The 25,170-nt window shown below is 39.1% G+C and overlaps 1 protein-coding gene across 6 annotated transcripts in view; it reads left to right on the top strand.

Annotated features, from left to right (window-relative positions):
* The first annotated feature begins 2,651 nt into the window (after positions 1-2,651).
* The window catches only part of LRRC31 (leucine rich repeat containing 31), a 35,724-nt gene continuing 13,205 nt past the window's right edge, over positions 2,652-25,170 (top strand). Inside the window, exons 1-9 of one of the 6 annotated variants that reach the window (XM_074190882.1) lie at positions 2,653-2,874; positions 6,435-6,722; positions 12,601-12,750; positions 16,088-16,255; positions 17,720-17,884; positions 18,060-18,227; positions 20,404-20,571; positions 21,046-21,213; positions 22,566-22,733. In XM_074190882.1, coding sequence (XP_074046983.1) covers positions 2,832-2,874; positions 6,435-6,722; positions 12,601-12,750; positions 16,088-16,255; positions 17,720-17,884; positions 18,060-18,227; positions 20,404-20,571; positions 21,046-21,213; positions 22,566-22,733 — 1,486 coding nt within the window. In that variant the 5' untranslated portion in view covers positions 2,653-2,831. The other 5 variants (XM_074190885.1, XM_074190881.1, XM_074190880.1 and 2 more) reach the window with 5 other exon arrangements.

Here is a 25,170-nt window from a genome sequence, read left to right as displayed (position 1 = left end):
AAGACCATCCTCACAGACTCAGACTTGTTATTCTAGCATCAGTCTTTACATTAATTTTTTTAGCCTACATAATCTATTTTAATATACTGACATGTTAAGGTTTTCCTAAACCAAAAGAAAAGAAAACATTTTCTCTGAAGGAAGTGAAATTTGATCTTTTCAAAAAAATCAATCTCTGTCAATGACCAGAAAATCATAGGTTTATTTAGAGTAGAAAGAGTTCTAGAAGGACATCAAACAGTCTCTCATTTTATAGATAAAGATAGTAATCATCTGGAGAGAATTTGTCTAAGATCAAACACTAAATGGCTACAGCAGGATCGGAACCCAGATCTCCCTGACCCCAAGTATTATGCTGTCTCTGATACATGATACATCATCACTGCCTCTAGCTTTATCTTCTTCTACATTTAAATCAAAATCTCATTAGTATTCCAGGAATTAAAACTTACCAGACCTTCTATATTAAATATAAATTAATAGACAAAGAAAGCACCAAATCCATCTAATACAAACCATTCATTTTTTTTCTTTTTAAAGTTTTTGCAAGGCAAATGGGGTTAAGTGGCTTGCTCAAGGCCACACGGCTAGGTAATTGTTAAGTGTCTGAGGCCGGATTTGAACTCAGGTACTCCTGGCTCCAAGGCTGGTGCTTTATCCACTGTGCCACCTAGCCACCCCAATACAAACCATTCATAAAGCATTTTGCAGACTCCAAAATTCTACATGAATGTATGCTGCAATCATTATTATCATTAGTTGGTGTTTAGACAGGGTCTAAAAAACTAATACAAACATTTTCTCCTTAGGACCTCTCAACAACCCTATAACATAGGTTTTACAACTCTTCTCCCCACCCACATTACATCACGCTACTTCCCCTCATATCTCCATTTTTAGAATAGACCATATATAAACCAAGAGAAAATCCTAACTTGATTTATAGATCCAGGGAGAATTTCTGTGCTCTCTCTACAGCCTTCCTTTTTCCCTCTTCCTCATGACCCCCCCCCCCCAGCATTTCCAAAGTCAATTTATCCCATTAATCTGCTAATGGTCTAATTCTTAGGAATCTGTGCAGGATTAAGAAGTCACCATGAGGCAAAGTACAAAAGTCCAAGTTAATCTCTTGTCAGAAGATGAGGCAAGGTGTGCTTGCAACTAAGCCAACAGCTTAGTTTTTCAGAACATGCCCTCATCCCTCTCCTTAAGCCTCAAAGGATAAAAACTTCAGTACTCAAACCCTTCAAGATGTGGACAGAAATGCTGTCACTCAGAGACTGGGAAAGAAGTATCAAGTTAAATATCCCACTTTGAGCACTTATTTATTTATGGCATCTTGGACCTCACTTTCAGCTCTCTAAATCCAGGTTCCTCATCTATTAAAATAATAATAATAATAATAATAATAAGGGATTGGATTAGGTAACTCCTAAGGCTACTGGACAGCTCCATCCACATCTATGATCCTAAGACCTATAGAAGAGTTCTATCGCATTATTTTTCTTCCCCCTTCCCCAGGCTATAGTTCCCTTAATTGAATGAATGAACGAATGAATGAAGAAAGCATGTATCAAATACTAGAGAAAGAGGCAGAAATTTGAGTTAGTTGCTACTCTCAAAGAGCTCAAATTCTAATTAGAGGAGACTAAGCATAAAGATTAGGATAGGGCTCCCCCAAAGCAATGACAAGGGACCAGAAACAAGGTCAGAGAAATCACAGACAGATTGACTATCTTTGAAGGTGACATCGCGTGAGCAGAACCAAGAGAACATTATACACATGAACAACGACACAGGGCCATACTCAACTGAGATGGACACAGCTTCTCTCAGTAGTTCAGTGATCAAGGGCAATTCTGATACCTGTCTTGGAAAATGCCCTCCACAGCCCGAACAGAACAGCTACTAGGGACTCTGAATGCAGAGCAAAGCGGACTGCATTCACTGTTTAAGAACTTCTTTTACATTTTTCTTCTATTCTCATGTTTCCCCCCTTAGTTCCAGTTCTTCTTTCACAGCTTGACTAATATAGAAATATGTGAAACTCAATTTAACATGTACAACCAACATCAGATTGTTTGCTGTTACGGGGAGGGAAGTGGGAAGGGAGGGTAGAAATTATCTTTGCTTGTAATTGGAAAATAAAGAGTAAATGAGAGGGGAGAAAAAGTGACTTGTTGAATTTCTTTAAAAGCAAAGCAGCTAGGTGGTGCAGTGAATAGAGCACCGGCCTTGGAGTCAGGAGTACCTGGGTTCAAATCCAACCTCAGACACTTGATAATTACCTAGCCGTGTGGCCTTGGGCAAGCCACTTAACCCCATTGCCTTGAAAAATCTAAAAAAAAAAAAGCAAAGCAATTTGTACTTAATAGAGATCTGCAATTTCATGCAAAATCAGCCTCTATTCTGCAATGAATACTGGAAATGCTCATTTTATTTAGTGATTGCTAAGTTCAGAATTTTTTCTAAAGACAAAAATGAATGATATAGCATTAGGGTTCCTTTTATTGTTTCTTAGATTGTATGACTATAGTCATTGAGTACACATATGTTGTTTCTCTGTTTCCTTCTCTCTGCTTTATTTATCTAGACCTTTCTGAATTCCTCATTCTTGACAGGTGTAACAATATTTATTATATTTGTTCACTTGAGTTCCTTCTCTGCTCTGCTCCTTTGACAAGAATACAATTGACCAAAAGACCCACTGCTATCATTATTTGCACAGTTCCTTGTGAATAGGAGCCTGGTGGGGCTCATGGTTATCACCTGCCTTCTTAAGGCTGGTAGCAAGGTGGAAAATTCTCAGGAATCTTGGAGACTTCATCTTCATGGCTGAGCCTGGTCCACACCATCCCTGGCAGACCTTGGCAGGTAGGAAAGTCACTCCTCCATGTCATTTCCTGAGGGGTGGAGGCCATGTTTCATTTTTTTTTCTCTTTACAAAGTCAGAAGATTTTCTGAGAAGCTCCACTTTCAAGACTACTTTCTTACCTTTTGTGTTCTTTCCCGAGGCTCTGAGGTAGGCTATTGAGGTCCAGTTGATGCAGGTCATAGAAAGCCTAGTTGGCTTTGGAACTGAGCATCTGGGTCAATTTGGGGAAGAAAGAAACCATTCAGGAAATGCATTCTCTCTTGGATAAGCCACTCTAAAGGCATGTTTTTATCCCAGAAGCTGAAAAAGGCATTTTTCAAGGTCCTGAAACCACACTTGCTGAATTGCTAACCCATTTTAATCTGACCCACAAAATGGAAAAAGGTAAGTTTCTTTTCTCTGCCTAGTACAAAGAGAGAGACACTCAGAAACAGACAAAGACAGAGACAGAGACAAAGAATGACAGGCAGAGAGAAAACAGAGAATGATGGCTTATAGGCAAGGAAAATTACTGATTTAAGTACATTATTCTGATGTTGCTTGTCTAGCGAAAATATAACATTTTATTTCTGGAAAACAAAGCAAATTAGAAGAAATATTGGCTTTTGGGGTTTTTTAATTGTTCTATTCATGTCCTTTTAAACATTCTTACTTCCCCTGGGAGAAAACCATGGAACTTTCCTTTGTAACAAATATTATTTGGTGGAAAATTGCAGGAATTGTGCTCAACAGTATAAGAGGCAATCTGTTCCCATAGACCTCTACCTCTCTACATAGTGAAGGAATGTGTTTCATCATGTGTTCCTTATATCTAAGATTTAAAGTTGGAAGAATCTTAGAAAGTCTGGAGATTAATTTCCCTAATTTTATAGATTAATTAGCTGAAAACTAAAGAATGGAAGTGACCAGATCCCAAAAGCAGAAAAGAGAAAGTGGATGGGAGCCCAGGTCCTTTCTAACTTGAAATCAAATCCTCTTTTCACTATAGTCATCCAGAGTATTGTTCTCCTGCTCTGTTTTCTTCACTTTGCACCTCTCAAACTTCATCATGATAATACATTCATCTGCCACCATTTTCTGCTGGTTTGTGCCAGTCAGACAATAAGTGTTTATCAGCCTGGACCAGACCCTGTGTTAAGTTTTGCAGATACAAAGAAAGGCAAAACCATGGTCCCTACCTTTAAGAAACTCACATTCAATGGAGGAGAAGATGATAATGCAAGTAACCAAATCCATGCAAAATTAGACAGTCCATTCTGATATAATGCTTGCTTTCATAATTCAAGCTTGTTCCAATTCATTTGATATGTAAGAGAGCAATTTGAGGATAATAAGAATTTTGCATTTGCTTATGTGCTATTTTATTGGCAAGAAACACTAGGTCAGAAAACAAATCGTGCCATATACAAATAATAATTAGTTCTCCATCTGTGCATTTTACATTTCTATTCCTTCCCATTTGTGAACTTTTCTGTATATATATATATGTATATATATAATATATGTATATATATATATATATATTCAACATGTATCAAGGTGGCCCAGTGGATAGAGTTCCAGACCTGGAGTCAGAAAGATGTGTCTTCCTGAGTTCAAATCAGCCTCAGACACTGGACAAGTCACTTCACCCTGTTTGCCTCAGTTTCCTCACCTAGTAAATGAGCTGGAAAAGAACACGGCAAATCACTCCAATATATTTGTCAAGAAAACCCCAAATAAGAGTCAGATACAAAGGAAGTAAAACAACATCCATGGACCAATATTTACTCCTAATGGCTTGTCGGTCCACTTTGTTTTCTTAATTATAAATTTCCTCAATAGTATCTTTTCTTCTTCTTCAAAAAAAAGGGAAAAATAATGTTGCAACATCTAATTTACCTCCTCACAGTGCTTCTGCAAGGAAAAGCACTTCACAAAGCTTTATTTTTTTTTTAGGTTTTTGCAAGGCAGTGGGGTTAAGTGGCTTGCCCAAGGCCACACAGCTAGGTAATTATTAAGTGTCTGAGGCCACATTTGAACTCAGGTCCTCCTGACTCCAGGGCTGGTGCTCTATCCACTGTGCTACCTAGCCACCCCTGCACAAGCTTTTAATACTTTAGAAATATCAGGGATTATTGTTGATCTAATTATAAATAAAGATCTGTTAATATTTTTTTTTTTGAAAAAGCATCCAGGAGGGGTAGCTAGATTGTGCAATGAATAGAGCACTGACCCTGGAGTCAGGAGGACCTGAGTTCAGATCTTATCTCAGACACTTAATAATTGCCCAGCTGTGTGACCTTAGAGAAGTCATTTAACCCCATTGCCTTAAATAAATAAAAATTTATAAAAGCAACAACAAAAAAGCATCCGAGTACCTGATGGTCTATGTACCCTGCTCCATCCTAATCGTGTAGATTTAGGTAAAGTATTTATTTCTGCAAACTAATAAGTGCTGAATCACTAAGGTGTAAGCAGGGAGGGAAAAGAACAGGCACTTGGTGGGCATCCATGGATATTTAAACCATTTAGATTCAGAAAGAATCTTAGGCATTATCCAGTCTTTCTTCTTTGTTTTACAATTGGCAAAACCAAGACACATTGACTCTCTAATTAGGTCCCCTCCAGCTCCGAAATTCTTTGATGATTTCTTTTCCAACCTCTTAGATTTCTTTCTTCTTCTCCATTCATCCCTTCATTCCTATGAGTGGATATTCTTTTTTTTAGCCCCATTTTTCTTTTTATCGCTCCCATCTTTGGCTCAGTTTCTTCACCTGCCAATCCAAGGGATTGGGCCAGAGGATTTTTAAACTTTAAATCCTCAGATTTCTTGGCTCCACCCCCATTCGACCCAATAATGAGGTCATCGCTCACCTCTGGGTTTAACCCTGGACCATAGGGTGGGTGGGTGTGGTTTCCTTTGTAAACAGGACTACATCCTGCTATACCTTTTCGTTTCCTTTTAACTCCTCAAAACCTGGCTTTGGATGCAGAGGTTCTTTTTTTCTTCTTCTATTTTTCTTTGCTATTTTCTTTAAAAAAAATAAAGGTCTTTACAGGACTTTCTCCAAGATTTTCAAGACTAGCCACTCCCCTTCCTCCTCCAACATTTTTTCCCAGATGAAGTAAAATGAAAATAAAAATCAGTGGTCCCAGTGCCTAGCCTAATACTTCAAACATAGTAAGCCCTTAAGAAATTACTTTTTATTTGCTTCCCAAGAGCCTGGATTTAGAGCTGGTAGGAACCAGTATGTAGGTCAACCTGCACATTTTAAAAATGAGGAAACTGAGACCCAGAGAGATGGATATAGTGAAGCCTCTAAAAAAAAGACTTACAGACCCGTGTTGCTTGTCTAGGTTAGCATTGGTGACAACAAATGCTACTTAGGATTAAAGGTAAAAAGCGAAGTTTACTTTAGATTTAATCAAGGCTTGGTTCCCAGGGCCTACATTTAACTCATCCTTAATTGCCTCACACAATACTAGTGATGAAAATGAAGAGGAAAGAACATGACAGAAGCTTGGCTTTAGAGCCATGGAAGATGTAAACCTTTGAACACTATATTTTTTTTTTCAGAATCCAAAGAAGAGAAGCAACCAGAAGGAGGCAATTTGAGAAAATCCCCCTTTAGCTTATTCATGAATCAACTACAGAGGAAAAAATCCTCTGAGAAAGAGGGGAAGTCTCAGAGCTCCTTGGTCAGCAGATTGTTCAAAGGGTCTAAACCCAACCCTCCCCAAAGTGACCTTAAAAAGGAGAACAGTGAGCTGGAAACAACCGATTCTCAACCTGAGATGGAAACTGAGGCTGGGATTAAAACCCAAACTGAGACCAACTCTGAGACACCAAACACCTCAGAAGCAGGTAAGATCTGGCTAACTTTATTTATTTAATTGGTTTTTTGCGAGGCAAACGGGGTTAAGCGGCTTGCCCAAGGCCACACAGCTAGGTCATTATTAAGTGTCTGAAACCGGATTTGAACCCAAGTACTCTCCTGACTCCAGGGCCGGTGCTTTAGCCACTGTGCCACCTAGCCGCCCCAGTATTGAGTTGTTTTTAAGAAAAACTACAACTTAAAGTTAGCTGGGGGCGACTAGGTGGTGCAGTGGATACAGCACCGGCCCTGGAGTCAGGAGTACCTGGGTTCAAATCCGGTCTCAGACACTTAATAATGACCTAGCCGTGTGGCCTTGGGCAAGCCACTTAACCCCGTTTGCCTCGCAAAAAACCCTAAAAAACAAAACAAAAAAACAACAACTCAATACTGAAAAATGTGGAAGTTTCTATAAACAAAAGCATTCTTATTGCAGTGGAAGATTTTTCTTGTGTTCTGCTGGAATTTGTTCTTTTAGGTCATCTTGGTTTTTGAAGCTAGAATGAAGTATCTCTCTATAACAAAGGTCTTTAGCCACTGAAGCCTGTGGATCCCTTATCTAAATAATATTTTTAAATAACTGAAGGAAATGATAAATTTAACAGCAAAAATAAAGATACATTTTTCCTATTTAAAATTATAGATCCTTTGCAATGTATCCATAGATCTAGGCAGTGATCCTGGATTAAGAACCTTTGATTTAAAAGAAGGCAGTCTGGTAATCAATGAATTCTAATCTATTTTTGGCAGTTGAAAAGAGTTAATATCATCTTAAGTGGCATTAAAGAAGGCATAGATTCCAGGAATTAGAAAATGAAGTTTACATTGGATATTGCCCTGGTCCGACCACATATGGAAATAACGTTAAGTTTGGGGCATGACATAGGTAAAAACTGGCAGAGTATCCATAGAATAATGAGTAAGTCATATTGGGATCATATTAGGAAGAAACTGGGGATATTAAGCCTGGAGAAGGTTACCCAGAGAAAGAATGTAAAGAGAGAAATGATAAGAGACCTAGGACTGAACCTTGGGGTACACCATAGATAAGGGACAAGATATGGATGATGAATTAGCAAAGGAGTATAAGGATTGTTTAAACAGAAGAAGAGAACCAGAAGAGACTAGTGTCACAAAAACTCAAAAAGGAGAGAGTGTATTAGAGGGAAAAGTGGCTAACAGTGTCAAATGTAACCTGCTGCTACTGATAATAATAATGAAGGGAAAAAGGAGAGTGAAGGGGGAGAAGAAAAGGAAGAAGAGATAGGAGAAAGAGGAGAGGAAGAGAAGGGAAAGGGGAAGAGGAAGAGGAGAAGAAGGAGGAAAAGGATGAGGAGAGGAAGGTAAGAAAAACAGGAGGAAGAAAAGGAGGAAGGAGAAGAGGAAGTCAGAAAAAAAGAAAAAAATGAAGTAAAAATTGCATGCTTCAATTTGTATTCAACCTCCATGGGTTCTTTGACTGGATATGGATAGAATTTTCCATCATGAAATTGTCTTGGATCATTATATTGCTGAAAAGAGTTAAGTCATTCATAGTTGATAATGGCATAATGTTGCCATTATTGTGTACAGTGTCTCTTGGTTCTGCTCATTCATTTTGCATCAGTTCAAGTAAGTCTTTTCAGGTTTTTGACAAAGGTTTTTCCCCAAAAAGTAATTCATTACTTTTATTTATTTATTTATTTTTGTTTGCAACATTTATTTTTGTAAGATTTTGAGTTCCACATTTTTCTCCCTCCTTTCCTTCCCTCTCCCTCCCCAAGATAGCAAATAATCTGATATAGGTTAACAATTATGTTAAACTTATTTCCACATTAATTGTGAAAGAAGAATCCAAACAAAAAGGAGAAAAACATGAGAAAGAAAAAAATTCAAAAAAGTGGAAATATACTTTGAAACTATGCTTTGTTCTGCATTCAAACCAAAATTCCTTTTTTCTGGATGTGGATGACATTTTCCATCACAAATCTTTTGGGACTGTCTTGGGTTACTACATTGTCGGGAAGAGCCCAGTCCATCACAGTTGATCATCACACAATGCTACTGTTGCTGAGTACAATGTTCTCCTAATTCTGTTTGCTTCACTCAGCATCAGTTCATGAAAATCTTACTGAAATCTGCCTGACCATCATTTCTTTTTTTTTTATTTTTCTTTATTTTTTTTAGGCTTTTGCAAGGCAAATGGGGTTAAGTGGCTTGCCCAAGGCCACACGGCTAGGTAATTAATTATTAAGTGTCTGAGACCGGATTTGAACCCAGGTACTCCTGACTCCAGGGCCAGTGCTTTATCTGCTATGCCACCTAGCTGCCCCATATGCCCATCATTTCTTACAGAACAATAATATTCCATCTCATTCGTATACCACAACTTGTTCAGTCATTCCCCAGTTGATGAGCAAATCCCCTTAGTTTCTAATTCTTTGCCACCACAAAAAGAACTCCTTTAAATATTTTTATACATGTAGATCCTTTTCCCTTTTTTAAGATTTCTTTAGAATACAGACTTAGTGGCATTGCTGCATTAAAGAGTATACTCCCAAATTGCTCTCCAAAATGTTGGATCAACTCACAACTCCACTGACAGTGCATTAGTGTTCCAGTTTTCCTACATCCCCTTCAACATTTATTAGTGAAGGGTTTTTTTTTTTTTTAAGATGGGGAAAGACCTAGACATTTCTGAAGGAGGTAGGGAAAGAAACCAGAGAGGGATTGAAGATTTGAGAGGAGGGGGATGTTTGAGGAAGTCATCTCCTGGAGAAGGTGGGAGGGGAGCGGATTAAGGGCATACAAGCAGGGGTTAGCTTTGACAAGAGGAATGATCACACAATTGTCAAAAACTAAAGGAAAGGGAAAAATGACAACTGCTTTTCTTCCAGTGTGCTTGATGAAGGGAAGCTGGGGGAGGGAGATGGGGGGAGGGAGGTGATCAATGCTGTGTCTAGACTGTGGGAAGCCTTTGTAAAATGTGCTTGTTCTGATGATAAGACCACTGGAACTAAATCAGCACTGATTGCTAAATGGCATCATATCTTCATTTTAGGCGAGTAGCCAGGAAGAAATACGTAGCGGCCTGAGCCCTGGCCTTTTGGTTGTAAACACGAATAACAACTGGAAATAGCACAGAAGTGCGGATGAAATTCGAAGAAATCTCAGAACTAAAATCTAAATTTCATTTCTTTTTTTGAGTCAATAATATTTGTTCAGACAAATTTTTAAAAATGGGTGGAAGGCTGGTAGCTTTATATACCTACCAAGTCAGGACCGTATAAAGTAGCTACAAATAGGATGCCCATCTATTCACAGGAGAAAAAAATCCAAAAGAAGGTGCTTGAAATAAAAACGATGACCTTAAATATACAGAATAAATGGCTGTGGTGGTGGTTCAGCATCTTCCAGCTCTCTATGATCGTATTTGGGGTTTTCTTGGTAGAGATGCTGGAGTGGTTTCCATTTCCTTCTCCAGCTTAGGATTTGCACCATAGGGTAATTGGTTTGTGGGTCCTAGACTGAGAGTTGGAGGGGACTTCAGATACCATCTAGTCCATGCCATTCACCTGTTTTAAAGATTAGTGAACTGAGACTCAATTAATTTTCTAAGATCACACAGCCAAGATTTGAACTCAGATTTTGTTCATTTTCACAAGTTGTTTCCCATGCCTGAAATATCCACCCTCTTCTTCTCCATTTCCTGGCTTCAAATCTCCATTAGAATCTCATCTTCTGAAAGCAGACTTTTCCAATGCCTCCGAATGCTTTCCAATGCTTTACCCCTGAAATCGCCTCTGATATATCTGGGATGCGTCTGGTTTGGATATGGTTGTTTTCATGTTACCTCCCCTCTTAGACTGTGAGTTCCTTGAGGATGGTCTTTTGGCTTTCTTGGTTTCATCAGTGCACACTCAATGGCTGGCAAACAGCAGGAACTAAATAAATGATTGCTGGCTTGACTCTGCCAACAATCCCCATTCCATTCCAATCCCCAGGTGGTGATGGTCAGTTTGAGCCATCCACAAACTTAGGGACAAGTACCAGGATTATATAGCTGGTGACTAAGCTTACTTAGGATGTTTCATAGAAAGTGGAGAATTGATTATCTGTATAGTGTGCTTTGTAAAGAATTACAACTTATATTATGTGTTTAAAAAAAGTTATGATTTTTGTGCCACTATGGTAACTTCAGTGATATCACCCATGATGTCACTGGTCCTCTTTGAAAACAAAAGACAAACAACACAATTATCATGCCTTTCTACACTCTCTATGAGAGAATACAATTTTATAAAAAGTATCACTCCTAATATATGCTAAAAATTATTTATTTCACAAGCAATGCTTTGGTCCAAATACCCATACTACTAACTGTATATGTTTGTATTATATTCTAAATAGTCTTCAGCCACAAGAGTTCTTATTTGTTTCATACCTTTATAATGTGATTAATTATAGTGCCTTGGAGAAAATTCCCAGGAACTCTTTTATATATTCATTTTGATGCCTATCAGGATACTAATGATGGTATGTTGTAGACATTTAAATTCTGCCCTGTGTAATTTTCCAAAGCAGCAAACTATTTACTTAAATTAAGAATTTAAAGAGAAGAGGGAAAGACTAGTTGCTACTGGAGCAGTGGTGGGAGAAGGTAGGATTAAAAACTTACTAGCCTTTTGCCTAGAATGAAGGAGAATGATAGGTGGAAATCAAAAATAATTTCCTCACCACAAATTAATTCAGCATCTTTTCTATTTTTATATATTTAACAAAAATTAGCAGTAATACATTTATAAAATTGTATTCTATGGGAGACTGTCTTCAGTTGAGTTACAATACAAATTGATAGAAATGAACTTGTGACAATAAGTGAAAATTGAAGGAGCAAAAGGGAAAAAGTAGATAAGAACAGAATTCATAGAGTAGATATGACCTTAGCTTGAGTTATCTGGTACAATCCGAAGGGAAGAGATTCTTAATCATTGACTGTAAGAGCTTCAGCTTTCCCCGTTACAAAGAGACTTATTAAGCATGACATTCCTGGTGGATGGCAGAAAATTTTAAACATCCCTAGAGATAACTGGAGACCAACTGGAGTCAAAAAGGGATGTCCAACAGAGTGCAAGGGTTAGTGTTACTCATTTAGGAGTGTGCACGGGAGACAGCAGTGACATATCATCTCCAAAAGATGTTGGCGGCTCTGTGTCATTGAATTGTTGAGTTGCCCCTGTATCTGGGTATCTTAAACCTACATATTCTTTATGTATATTTTATGTATATATGTTCTGAGTGTATTGCTTTATAAGTTCCCCTTTCCTATATAAAGAGACAATTTGTGGAACAATAGGCATTAAGTCTATAGGCAAAGAGTGGGCAGAAGCTGTTCTGTTGAGTTTTTAAAGATTATTCTATTTCATTAAATTCTTTTGCTTTTGAACAAAGTGTGTCTTCTAACATGCTAGTTAAATATAATTTCATTGATAGGGGTTTCTGAGCTATGGTGTAGAGAGGATTCTGCTAGCAATGTAGCTAGAACCTGGGCCAGCTTTCTGAACTCCTGCAAGTGAAAGGGGTCCAAGATGCTCCAAATGTAAAGCAATGTGTAAACTTTTAAGTACATTTTTTTTAGGTTTTTGCAAGGCAATGGGGTTAAGTGGCTTGCCCAAGGCCACACAGCTAGGTCATTATTAAGTGTCTGAGGCCGGATTTGAACTGAGGTACTCCTGACTCCAGGGCTGGTGCTCTATCCACTGTGCTACCTAGCCACCCCGAGTACATTTCTTATTGGTATTGCGCTTGGATCTTGCACAACATGTCTTGGTGAGAGGTCTGATGGAGCGAAGGAATGAATCTTTCAGTAACTACAATTTTTTTTTACAGTAGAATCTCAGTCACTTGGAACAAAAACAGATTTAGGATCCAATTCAACTGAGGTAGAACAGTTTCTACAGAAACTGGGAAAGAAACCCAACAGCAGAAGCATCGATCTGAATAACTGTGGATTAACATCAACTGACGCTACTGAACTTGGTGGGTACCTACAAGAGAAATGGCCTGGGATCAAACTCTCATTGATCTGGGGGCTACAGGCAAGAGGCAAAGCCTCTTCCCGAAAACTCAGCTTCCCCATCTCTGCCATGAGAATAATTATAATGATATTTGTATTGTTATCATACACCACATGCCATGTGTATATATTTATTCTAGAATCAGAGTTTGCTTTGAGTTTATAGGAAAGTCTCTTTGGTTCCTGTTTCCTCTTAGTGGTATTATCTATCTCATAATTGCCTCTTGCTCCACAGACAACATCTGTGGTTGCAGATTAAATGAGTCCTCAGAACACATTGATAAACTGGAGCCCTGCCTTGGCCCCAGAAGGCAGACCATGTGTGGCTTTTTAATTACCTATGGAGTAAAAAATAGCATTATCAACAAAAAACAGCTGCTTGGCCTAAATTTGGGAAAAAGAGACAACCTTTTTTCCTCTCTCCAAGAATTACTCATTTAAGTAAACTCTGCATCTATCCTGACATAGAAATGATGTACATGTAATATCTACAAATAAAAAGATCATATCTAGGTTGGTTAGGTGGGAGGTTGCTGCTGTTAATGTTTTACCAACATTAGGATACTGCAAAGAAAAGGAGGCTTTAGCAGAAATGTTATCATACCTAACCAATACAGCACTGGTCATTGTGATTGATCCAGGTAGCCTTGGGCAAGTCATTTTCCTTTTTGGAGACTCACTATCCTCATTTGGGAGGAATACCAGGAATACTTTCACAGTCTCATATAAGGTCACTTCTAATTCCACAGAAAAGTAACTTTAAAATTTAAAAATTATGAGCTATATATTACAGCTGGAACAAATTTACTTCAACCTATTCATTTTACAGAATGAGGTCCAGAGAAGAGAAGCAATTTTCCAAATTTATACTGTTAATTAGCAGCCAGACTAGGGCTGAAACTCAGGCCTCCGAGATCCTAGACTAGTCCTCTTTCTTCTATACATTATAATTTTTCTCTGCCATTTTGGCATTTGAGTCACGGCTTCTGTTGAAGGAAACCTTGTATTGTTTTTATAGCCTTTTGATTTTATTTGGAATTTGGGGGGTGTTATTGTTAGGTATAGCCAATAATTCCTAATATAATCATGACCTGCCTTCCCATCCACATTCATTGAAGCGTTCTTTGCAATAAAGAAAAGCATTTCTCCCAAAGTGACATAAAAGATGATGAAAGGGAGAAACCTAAAAAGACTTATATGAACTAATTCACAGTGAGCAAAACCAGAAGTACAAGGTTTACAAAAACAATACTGATTTCAAGAAAAACAACTCTGAAAGAATTAAGACCTCTGCTCAATACAATGATCAATCATGACCCCAGAAGACCCAAGATAAATCATGGTACCCTCCTTTTGCCAGAGAAGTGATGGACTAGAGGTGCTGAATGAGACCCCCATTTTCAGTCATCTAATGTATGGAACTGTTTTGCTCAATGTTATATTCATATAATTCATGTAATAGTTATGATTTCATATTCAATCCTCTTTTATCATTTTTAATTGTTTGTTCTTTTGCCATTCTTTTTCTTCAATTATTACTTTATAATAGTGAGTTTGTGTATTTATAACTAGTCCTCAAAATGTGTCGATAAACCAGAGCCTTATGAAGACCTCAAAGGTATATGTGTTGGGGTGGCTAGGTGGTACAGTGGATAGAGCCCTGGCCCTGGAGTCAGGAGGACCTGAGTTCAAATCCGGCCTCAGACACTTAATAATGACCTAGCTGTGTGGCCTTGGGCAAGCCACTTAACCCCATTGCCTTGCAAAAAGAAAAGGGTATGTGTGCCTTTTTAACTGCCCATGGATTAAAAAGGAGCACCATTATCAGGAAACATCTGCTTGGTCTAAATTTGAACCTTGATGGGAAGAGAGATTACCTTGATTTTTTTCTTCCAAGAGCTATTCATTTAAGAGGAATATTTATGAACAAGAAAAACAGTTATTCCTTGTGTCAGCTGCAGTCCTATCTACCTTAGAAGCTAGTCAAGGTTTTCCTTAAAAGTTATCCTTGAGATATAATGGACTTAAGGACTTAGACTCAGTTTGTTGATATAATTTGGAATGGAGACTCCAAATCCGACTCATGTGTAGGCCAGAGATGCTCTCCCTCTGACTTGGAAATGGCTCCAGCATGGCAGCAGTCGAAGTAAGAAGAGGAGAGTTGGACTCCATTGAATCCATACTCAATGTCCTTTCTATGCCATGCATGGTTAAATCAATCTCCTATTGGTGCGGCTAGGTGGCACTGTGGCTGGAGCACCGGCCCTGGAGTCAGGAGTACCTGAGTTCAAATCCGGCCTCAGACATTTAATAATTATAGCTGTGTGGCCTTGGGCAAGCCACTTAACCACATTGCTTTGCCAAAAAAAAATAAAAATAAAAAAAAACTCAATCTCCTATTGTTAACTGTTAAATATTCTATAAGTATCTCATTTCATTCCATTTCCAAACATGAGGCATGGCCAAAGGGGTCCTACATTGACATAGACAATGTCATATTTGCAGATTTATCAAAATCTTAACTTTTTAAAATATTTTTAAACTCAACTAAAAAATTGACCACATATGACAGTGTCCTAGGGGACTGGCCAGTGAGTAAAACCACATTTGAAATATTCTTCACGCATACTCTTTCACTTCTTATTGTTAGAGAAGGGCAAATATATTTCAATATTTGTTCTCTGAGATGAAAATTGGTCATTGAATTTTTATTGAAGTTCAGTTGACTTTTAGTGTTGTTTTCCTTTGCTTTGTAGTCACTGTGTATCTTGGTTTTGCTCTCTTCATTGTACATTCACATCTTCTGGAGAGACATTATATTATGTTTATTTGTTCAAAGACTACAATCCAGAGCAAACACACTGTTTGTACTGCAGGAAATAAAAGCATGCTTTTGTTTTACCTTTAATTGCTTTTTTATACCTTTTTTATTCTTTTTTAATTTTACCTTTATAGGTTTTTTATTTTGCCTTGCATTGCAAAATATGCAAGAAAAAAAGCCAATGAGCAACAAGTACTCTTTTTAATAAAAATTTTGTCGTTTGTTTTTATATCACCTTCACTTCCCAGTCTCACTTAGAATAATCTCTAAGCACAAAGAATAAAAACAGAATGAAAGATAGACAACTTAGTAAAAATAAAGATGGTGGTCTAGCCCAGTATACATATATATATATATATATATATATATATATATATATATATATATATATATATATATATATACACAGATGAATGATTACTGTCTAGTGATACCAATGAATTTTCTGCACATGTCTGTTTTCTTATATTTCTTCCTAGTTGCTCTATTGCCTCTTCTCCCAGACCTGGAAGAACTGGATGTTTCTTGGAATGACTTCATAGGTGGAGCTCTCAAGCCAATCTTGCTGCAAATTCACCATGTCAGCAAGTTAAAAATCCTCCGACTGAGTAACTGTAGACTCACAACTGATGATGTCTTAGCTTTGGGTATGATGCATGGTTTCTTTTTTTTTTAATATTTATTTATTTTTCCAACAACACGGTGGTAATTTTCAACAATCATTTTTGGCAAGGTTTTGAGTTTTACGTTTTTATATTTTATCTTTTTACATTTACATTTTTTCCTTTCCTCCCCCTTATAGAAAGAAATTAATTATAGGCTATTTTGAAGGAGGGAATAGGAAGAATTCCCGGATAGGGACAGTACAACCTAAAATCCTAGATCCAGAGCTCTAATGTCTAGACAATCATCCCCAAGCATGACTGGGAAAACATTTAGAATGTCTACCATGCCTATATCAGAATTTATCTCCTTAATGACACCAACAAAAATAATGGATTGAAATCAAGGAAAAATTATTAAATGTTTATTAAACAAGGTACCATTTTGAGCACTGGAGGAAAATAAAAAAATGAAAGATAGGGTCTCTGCCTTCAAAGAGCTTACATTCTAATAGAGGATAGATGAGAGAGAGAAAACGAACTATAAAAACACATTTTGAAGATAATTATTACATTGGAAAGGAACCCCTAAGGTAATAGGGCTGAGGGGAATTAAAACATGTCTCATAAAGAAGGTGTCATCTGAGGTTGTGAGGACTGAGGAAGAGGGAAAAGAGAAGTGTGGATCCAAGGGACTGAATCTGGACGATCAGGTTTAAAATGGTGTCATTAAAAAGAAGACAAGTGGGTATTGGGGAGGGGGGTACAGATGATGAGGTCATTTTTAAACAAGTGATATTTGAGGTGCTCTGAGGCTGTTTTATCAACTGAGTGGATGAAAGGGAGATTTGAAGTATTTGGAATGTTGAGATCTCCAAGGAAGAAAGTGGAAAGAGAAGAGAGGATCCTTTCCCCTTTATGTCCTTTTATGGAGGCATCAGTCTGTCGGTGCTCCTGACTGTACCCACATAATTTGGAACTTGGTTCACTCTGCCCTTCTCTGAGGACGCCCCATGCTTCAGACTGATCCTATTGACTTTTCTCCCTGTCAAAAACATGACTATCCTATATTCTCCAGAGCGTTCCTAGGGTTTATAGATTATGAACCAGACTTCTACTCATCAAGGAAAAAATCTTGTTCTTAGCATTCTCTGGTCGAAGTTATTTGACCTGGTAGCTATTTGGCTTCTTCCCCTCCCCGGCTGAGGAATCAGTCCCCTCTGTCCCCTTGCCTTCTCCAGAGTCCCCTTCCCCTGAATGAGCCAGGAGCATTCTTAATTATCCAGTCTAGACTTTTCCCCAACCACTGTACTGCTATCCAGCTGCTCATTTCTAATATTCTGTTATTCTGTCTCTGTTGGCTCATATAAGCATAGTATCCATGGAATTCAAGTGGGCCAACAGAAGGCCCTGTTTCAACTCAAAAAAGGACCCAAATGAGTTCCTGGGGGCTTCTTTTCCCATTTCCCCACCAAGTTATATAGACTCATGCCCAGTTTCTTACAGAAGAAGTCCTTAACACTACTCCAGACCTGGAAGAACTCAACTTATCCTGGAACAGTAATGTGGGAGGAAACCTAAGCCAGATCCTCCAGGGAATCCAGGAGGGGAGCAAGCTCCAAATCCTAAAGTTGATGGACTGTAATCTCACAGCAGAAGATGCAGCATCTATAGGTAAGAGGCCTCTGGAAAAGGTGAGCCAAGGGCAAAATGGTGGGAGAGCTTCCAGAATTAGGTAACTCATCCAAAGAAATTCAGCAGGTTTTTGTCCCTCCCTGAATTAAAAATATATTCTTATTATTGATTTGTGCCAAATAATTTTATAATTGATATTTTTCCCTTTTGCCAGGTCAGGTGCTACCCCGGATGCAGAATCTTGAAGTATTTGATCTTTCCATAAATAGAAACATTGGCTGCAGTCTATCTACTATTGTGCAGGGGTTGAAAAATACCCCAAGCTTGAAAGCATTAGAGCTGCATACCTGTGGATTAACTCAAAACAGCATTCAGATTTTAGGTGAGTTAAAATGGTTGAATCATTTTTCATTTTTCTTGGAATCTTTTGAGTAGGTGACTCTTGATATCTGAAACCTCCAGCAAGAGTTCCCAGCTCTCAGATCTCTCCCTAAAGTCTATTGCACAGGCTTTCTCCCATTGAAGGAATTCACTCTTTCCATACCTTCATCTGTGACGCCTGGAGATGAGTGTCTCTGACCTTAGTGAGGCTGGTCCTTGAACAGGAAGCATGTGGGCCATCACTGGGTCCACACTTTCCAAACCTGCAGCTGATGCTCCAATATCAGCAATCAATAAACACTTATTAAAAACCTACTGTGTACCTGTCAGGAACCCCGAGTCACCGCAACAGTTGGGTAAGGAATCCCAAACAGACTTGGGGGGGTCCTTGCAGGTAATGGCCCAGTGGATAGAGAGAGAGAGAACCTTGAAGATCCATAGAACTGGGTTGGGGTCTCATCTGTGACACATATGGGCAGTGTGGGATGTTGGTAAAGTCGAACCTCTCAGGTCATTAGGCAATTCTCTAGGATCCGAACTGTAAAGAACATGCCATCCTGCATTAGGAGAGGGAATCACTTGAGCCCATGAAATCATAGGTCTTGACCCCATCCTTTGCATGGAACACAAACTAAATATTTGGGGAAATCAGGTAAATGTCCAGGCAAACAACGTTATCCTCATTATTAAAAGAACCGACGGCTCCAATCTCACTGCCGCTTTCTGTCCTACCCCATCACCTTCCCAGAATCCCCTCCTCACTTGCTTCCAAAAACTTGTTCAATAGTATAATATAATGATAACAGCTGCCATTTATTTAGCATTTGCTGTGTATCAAGTGTTAGGTTAGTGTTTTGCAGATATTATCCAATTTGATCTTCACAACAACTCTGAGAGGGAGGTGCTCTCATTATACTCACTTGACAGGTGAGGAAACTGAGGCAAAGAGTGGTTTAAAGACTTGCCCAGAGTCATCCAACTAGTAAATACCTGAGGCTGGATTTGAATTCAGGTCTTCCTGACTCTAGACCTCCCCTTTTTTATTTGATTCCCTTGAATCCTATAATAAATAAGCTTTCCCTAAAGATCAGGGTTTTTTTCTTTGATTTCAAGTTTGTTCAAGCTGCCAGCAAGAGAGGGACACAGGTTGGGGAGCAGGGGTAAAATTTAGCTAGAGAGAGACAATCTGACATTATGTTAGAGAACTGGCCAGAAGTTCAAGGATGGCTCCTGGCATGTATGGACGGGGTGACCCTGGGTGTGACATTCAATAACTCAAGATACCTCTATAGCGGTAAGGCAGAGCAGTGACCAATCTGCATTGAGAGAAGCCGTCTTCTCATGAGGAGCCCCCACTACCACTGAAATCATGAGTCCAATACACCATGTTTATTCAATAGTAGGAAAGATAGGGTTGATTCTGGCCAAAAAAAGTGGGAGGGGTTCTTTTTGGTGTTCAGTGGTATAGTTGTGTCTGACCCTCCCTGACCCCATTTGGGGTTTTCTTGACAGTGGCACTGGAGTGGTTTACCATTGCCTTTTCCAGCTTATTTTCCAGATGAGGAAACTGAGGCAAATGGGGTGAGATGACTTGCCCAGGATCACATGCTCATAAGTGTCTGAGGGCAGATTTGAATCCAGACCCTTCAGATTCCAGACCTGGAGCTCAACCCACAGCCCTATTTAGCTGCCCCTCATCTATTTCAGGATAAAATTCATACTCTACCTAGAGCTGTTCGATGCTGAGACATATAAGAAATGAAACTATGAAAATGAATGGTAGGATGTAAAACTAGCAGGGGCCTTAGAGATAATCCATTGCCTTCCTTTTATTGAAGAGGACCGAGAAGCAAATGTGCCCCAGGTCACCCGGAGGATAACAGTCAATTCTACTCCACCATCACTCGCACAGACTTGGGAGGTCTACCCTAGTCTCCACTGCATCCTGCCCCAACAATTGTGTCCCTCCTCGACTGGCAGCTTGAACAAACCTGAAATAAGAGAATAAAGCCTGATCGGACTAACCTGGCTGGTCATAGGATTCAGGACATGACCAATAAAAAGGAGAGAGATGAGAGAGGAGGCTCTCAATGAAGTCTTGAAAACAAGGAGTTCCCAGCTATGCATTTTCTCATCATCTGTAGGATGTCAGAAAAAGATTCTGCTTGCCTTGGCAGGTGCTGCCTTCGCACATTGGCCTGAGTTAAGGAGATTGGACCTGTCCAGCAACAAGGAGGTGGAGGGAGGCTTTAAAGACTCCGCAGCCCACCTGGCTCATCTGAAGCATCTCAACGTTTTGGACCTTCACCAGTGTTCCTTATCAGAAGAAGACATAGAGTCTCTGAGTAAGAGCTGAGGGGGAGCTCCACAGACATAGGCCACTGACCACTAATGACACAATTTCATTCCTCCTTCTTCTGCCCTGATCCACGTAGGTGGGAGTCACTAGGATCCAAGGCAATGAAGCATTGCAGATTCTGTCTTACTCTTGATTTAGCACAAATCATTTCCCTTGATTTCCTAATCTGTAAAATAAAGTGGATTGAAATGATGGTTAAAAAAATTCCTAATTTTAAAACTTATATTAAGGAAATTCCTCCAATCTTTTTTTCTTTGCTTTGCCTACCCACCCAGTCTTTCTTTTTCCTCTTCCTTTCACAGTAATAATAATAATAATGATTATTATCATTGTTTATATGGTGCATTAAGGTTTAATAATATCATCTCATTTGATATTATTATCCCAGGTTTAGTGCAGTATTAGACCCCACTGCTCGTCTCTAGTCCACTCAGTGTGTCACTCTGTGATATTTTAAAAGCCCAGGTCATCCCTTTACTCTCCAGTCTTCAAGAATTGGATCTATCGGCCAACAAGAAGGTGGGCAGTTCTTCTGAAAATCTTCTCAGCAGGCTTCGGTTTTTACCTGATTTGGCGACACTAATCATCAATGGATGCGCATTAGGAAAGGATGCATTCACAGCTCTTGGTAAGGGAACTCTCCAGGCATGGAACTTGCCATTCAGAGATATCTAGGAGAGAAAATCTCATTTTCCTAATGTGGGCATGATTTTTTTCTCTCATCAATAGTATCACATTAAACACGGACATTAGTTTTCTACGACCACAGTATTCTCCTGCCACCACTCTCCACTCTTCTCATGTTCTCCTGGGAACTTGGGGGTTGGCTATGCCAAAGGATGTATTCTCTAAGGAATAAAACATCCTTTTCCTGGTACAATTGCACCTGACAGGGCCCAAATGACATCTCTATCTTCTCCTTGCTCCCACCTCAGCCCCTGAGCTCAAAAATCTTTCCCCCCACTTCCATCTTCCCTATGACTGAAGAGGGCCTCGGGTTCACAATCTAGGAATCAAACTGGACTCCTCACTTTCTCCCCTCATATCCAAGCCATTACCAAGGGTTATAGATTTTACCTTTGCTATACCTCTCCCATAAACCCCCTTCTCTCCTCTGACACTGCCCCCACTCTTGTGCAGGCCCCCATTACCCCACTCCTGGATTACTGAAATAGCTTGTTAGTAGTTCACCTGTCTCAAGTCTTTCCCTACTTCAAATCCTTCTCCATTCAGCTGTTAAAGTGAAAGCCCAGCTTTGACCATGGCAGACTCCACTCCCACCAGTAATTCCAGGGGTTCTCTATCCTCAGCGGGTTCACATCTAAAATCTTTTTTAATATTCAAAACACTCCCAAGTCTTCTCACACCTCATACCCCATCCTTCATATCCTCTTGATACATTATCCTCCTGGCTGTTCCTTGAATAAGACCCTCCATCTCTCACTCATTCTCTGTTTCCTCAGGTCTGGAATGTCTTCCCTCCATATCTCTTCCACCTGGTTCCAGCTAAAATTCCACTTCCCATAAGAATTCTTTCCCAATCCCTCTCAATTCTTGGTCCTTCTCTCTCTCTTAATTCTTTCCAATTTCTCCCATATATAGCTTGTTTGTATGGTTATCTGCATGTTCCACAGTACCTTTTTCCTTGTTATCAGCAGGAGGGCAGTAAATTACCCAAGAAAATTTGACTAAGGCAGAACCTTGAGGAGCAAAAAATATTTCTGACAAAAATGGTTTATCTAGGGTTTTGTACTAGATAGGTCAGGAGTACTTTAAAGTCTATACTGTCATTTTCCTAATATTTTTAAATCAAAATAGATAACCTTGCATTTGCAGACAAGGGAAAGTAGAGACTAAACATTTGTTAACTTGTTAGATTGAGGTACATTTCCTTTACTCAGGTTCTATTTGTTTTTCCTTGGAACCAACTCATGATATTTTCTACAAGAAAATAGACGTTATTTATTTTTACCTTTTCAGTTGAATCCTCCATGTATCTCCCTTCCCTGAAGATACTTGACCTTTCTTGGAATAAGTATGTTGGAGGAAACCTAAATATGCTGTTGGAGACTCTGAAGCTTTCAGTTATGCTCCAAGTGCTAAGACTGAGAAGCTGCTCTCTGGTTACTGAAGATCTGACTGTCTTGGGTAGGTATTTAACTATTACAATGAAGTCCGGGCACCTAAAACCTACATTTCCATATTGTGGAAATTATGTGAAAGTAGAGCTGAGTGTGGAATTAACAGGATACAGATATGGTTCCTGACTCTGCAATTTATTGTCTATGTGACTTGGACAGGTCATTCAACTGTCCTTATTGGTTAAAGGAAAGGTTTATACTAAAATACTTTTAAATTCCCTTCTAGCTCTAAAACCAAGACAGTTTATGTTTATATTACCCAGAACATGTCTGATATCTATGGGGAAATAGTAGAATTGGGGAGGGGGCTGTCAGAGAGATGGGGGTGTTTTCAAACTACATGGTCTTTCTCCTCTTACTAAATTTTTGCTTTGTGGCCATCTCCTTCAAGGCTGCCTTTTCTATTCATTTTAAACAGATCATCTTTATAAAAATAATAATCAGAAGAGGTATATGAAAAGAATAGAGGGGTTAGGGTTATACGACAACCAATTCTATCTCCTCCCATCTTTACTCTGGACTTGTACATGTGTGGTCATTTAAAGAGGGGCAGCAATTTAGGTGTAGGAATTCAGGATGAAGTTTGCCTGTCCCACTGCAGTCTTCAGTTTGCTAAGTGAAGGTACAGAATAATCTATGTGGCTCTTCCATAGTAACCAGGGCACATTGGAAAAACTTAATCACTTCAACCCAAATATAAAGTAGTTCTGGAGGAGTTGTGCTCTCTACTGATGTCTTCTGTGCTGCTATTGCCATCGGCTTCTTATTTAGTAAATTGTAGCTAAGCAGCTTCTTTTATGAGCTCCTCTCAAAAGTTCAGGACTGTTTGGGCTCTTGTGAGTCAGACCCACAGTCCCATCCAGTCAGCAAAGTCAGACTCGCTCAGATCTGTTTTTGAGTCCTTTGTTTCTCCGGGGTTATAGATCCCTGGTTATAACATCCCTGGGATGTTAAATTCCTTTCGACTTCTCTTTTGCCCCTGGATGCATGCCAATCAGAGTGGATCTGCACATCTTTATCTTGTGTTCCTACAGCTATATCCAAATGACTGTTCTTATCACCCCAAACTGTTTACAAGCCCTTCAGATCTCATTTAACAGGTGTATTTCCCATCCTTCTCCCTTGTCACTGCAGCTCCAACCCCTAACTCTTACTAAATTGAAGAGTTTGAGGGTCATTCCCTAAGAAGAGTAATGTGTATTCACATCTGTGTGTATTTAAAGGCTAGGCTTCTTCCTTTTACTTGACCATAACCTCAGAGTGATAAAAAAAAATTAAAGGCAAGTCCACCAAGGCTCTATAGTATAATACTCTGCTGTAGGCATTTGCCACTTATATCACACTGGTAACATACCTTAACTACGGCTGGAAGTCTTCCTTTCTAAGACAGTGGCTATGCCCTCTTAAAAAATGGTTCTTCTCTGACAATATTCACTGACAGCCTGTCCCTTGGGTGCTAGGTCACTAGTCAAAGAAGACAATATTTTGCTCTCCAGCAGTGCCTTTGCATCTTCCACAATCCCTACTTCCTTTTCTATGATAGGCCCCAACTTATTTAGAAGAGCCCAGACGTAGAGAGTTTAGTAGCTATTTTCTAAGTAAACTCTTTTGTGAATCTGGGGATTTGGTTTTGGACAGTTCACATTTAAGGCATCAACCACTTTGTTTTCCTTAGGAAAAGTATTTAGTTTCCCCAGTATCTCAGTCCCCTCTAATAAAAAAAGTCACAGAAAAATACAAATTCCTTTCAGTGATGTCCTTATCACACAATTGTTCATTCATTTCAGTCATGTCCAACTCTTCTTGTCTCCATTTGAATTTCGCCCAACAATGTCACACGGCTCTTGCTCGTGAAGCTGTCACCAGAATTGTTTAATCACAAAGATGTGATCTGGTATAGGTGATCCTTCCTGCCTGTCCTTTTCTCGTTTGTTTTATCAGGATTACCCTTAATTTGCATGCAGATCATTTTTGTAAAGATTGATAAATAGACTGTTGTGACCTGCCTTTAGGATCAAGATTAGAACTTTAAGCTTGGAATTGTTCCCTTGTGACATTTGTTGCATTGGATCAGCAGAGTATCCATTCACTATTTATATGTGCTTAGGGAAGGAAGTCCTCACTGATAACATGGGATTAAGAGAGATGGAAGAGAATACTTGGTGACAAAGAGGAAGAATATTCTAGTGAATGGGGTTAGTTAGGAGAAGCCCTGATTGCCCAGTTAATAAGATTAGGAAAGGGGCAACTAGGTGGCATAGTGGATAAAGCACCAGCCTTGGAGTCAGGAGTACCTGGGTTCAAATCCGGTCTCAGATAGTTAATAATTACCTAGCTGTGTGGTCTTGGGCAAGCCACTTAGCCCCCCTTTGCCTTGCAAAAACCTAAAAACAAAACAAAAAAAACAACATAAAACAAAAACAATAAGATCAGGAAAAGAAGAA

The sequence above is a fragment of the Macrotis lagotis genome, chromosome 6 (assembly GCF_037893015.1).
Source record: "Macrotis lagotis isolate mMagLag1 chromosome 6, bilby.v1.9.chrom.fasta, whole genome shotgun sequence".
NCBI lineage: Eukaryota > Metazoa > Chordata > Mammalia > Peramelemorphia > Peramelidae > Macrotis > Macrotis lagotis.
This window is presented reverse-complemented; position numbering and strand designations above follow the sequence as displayed.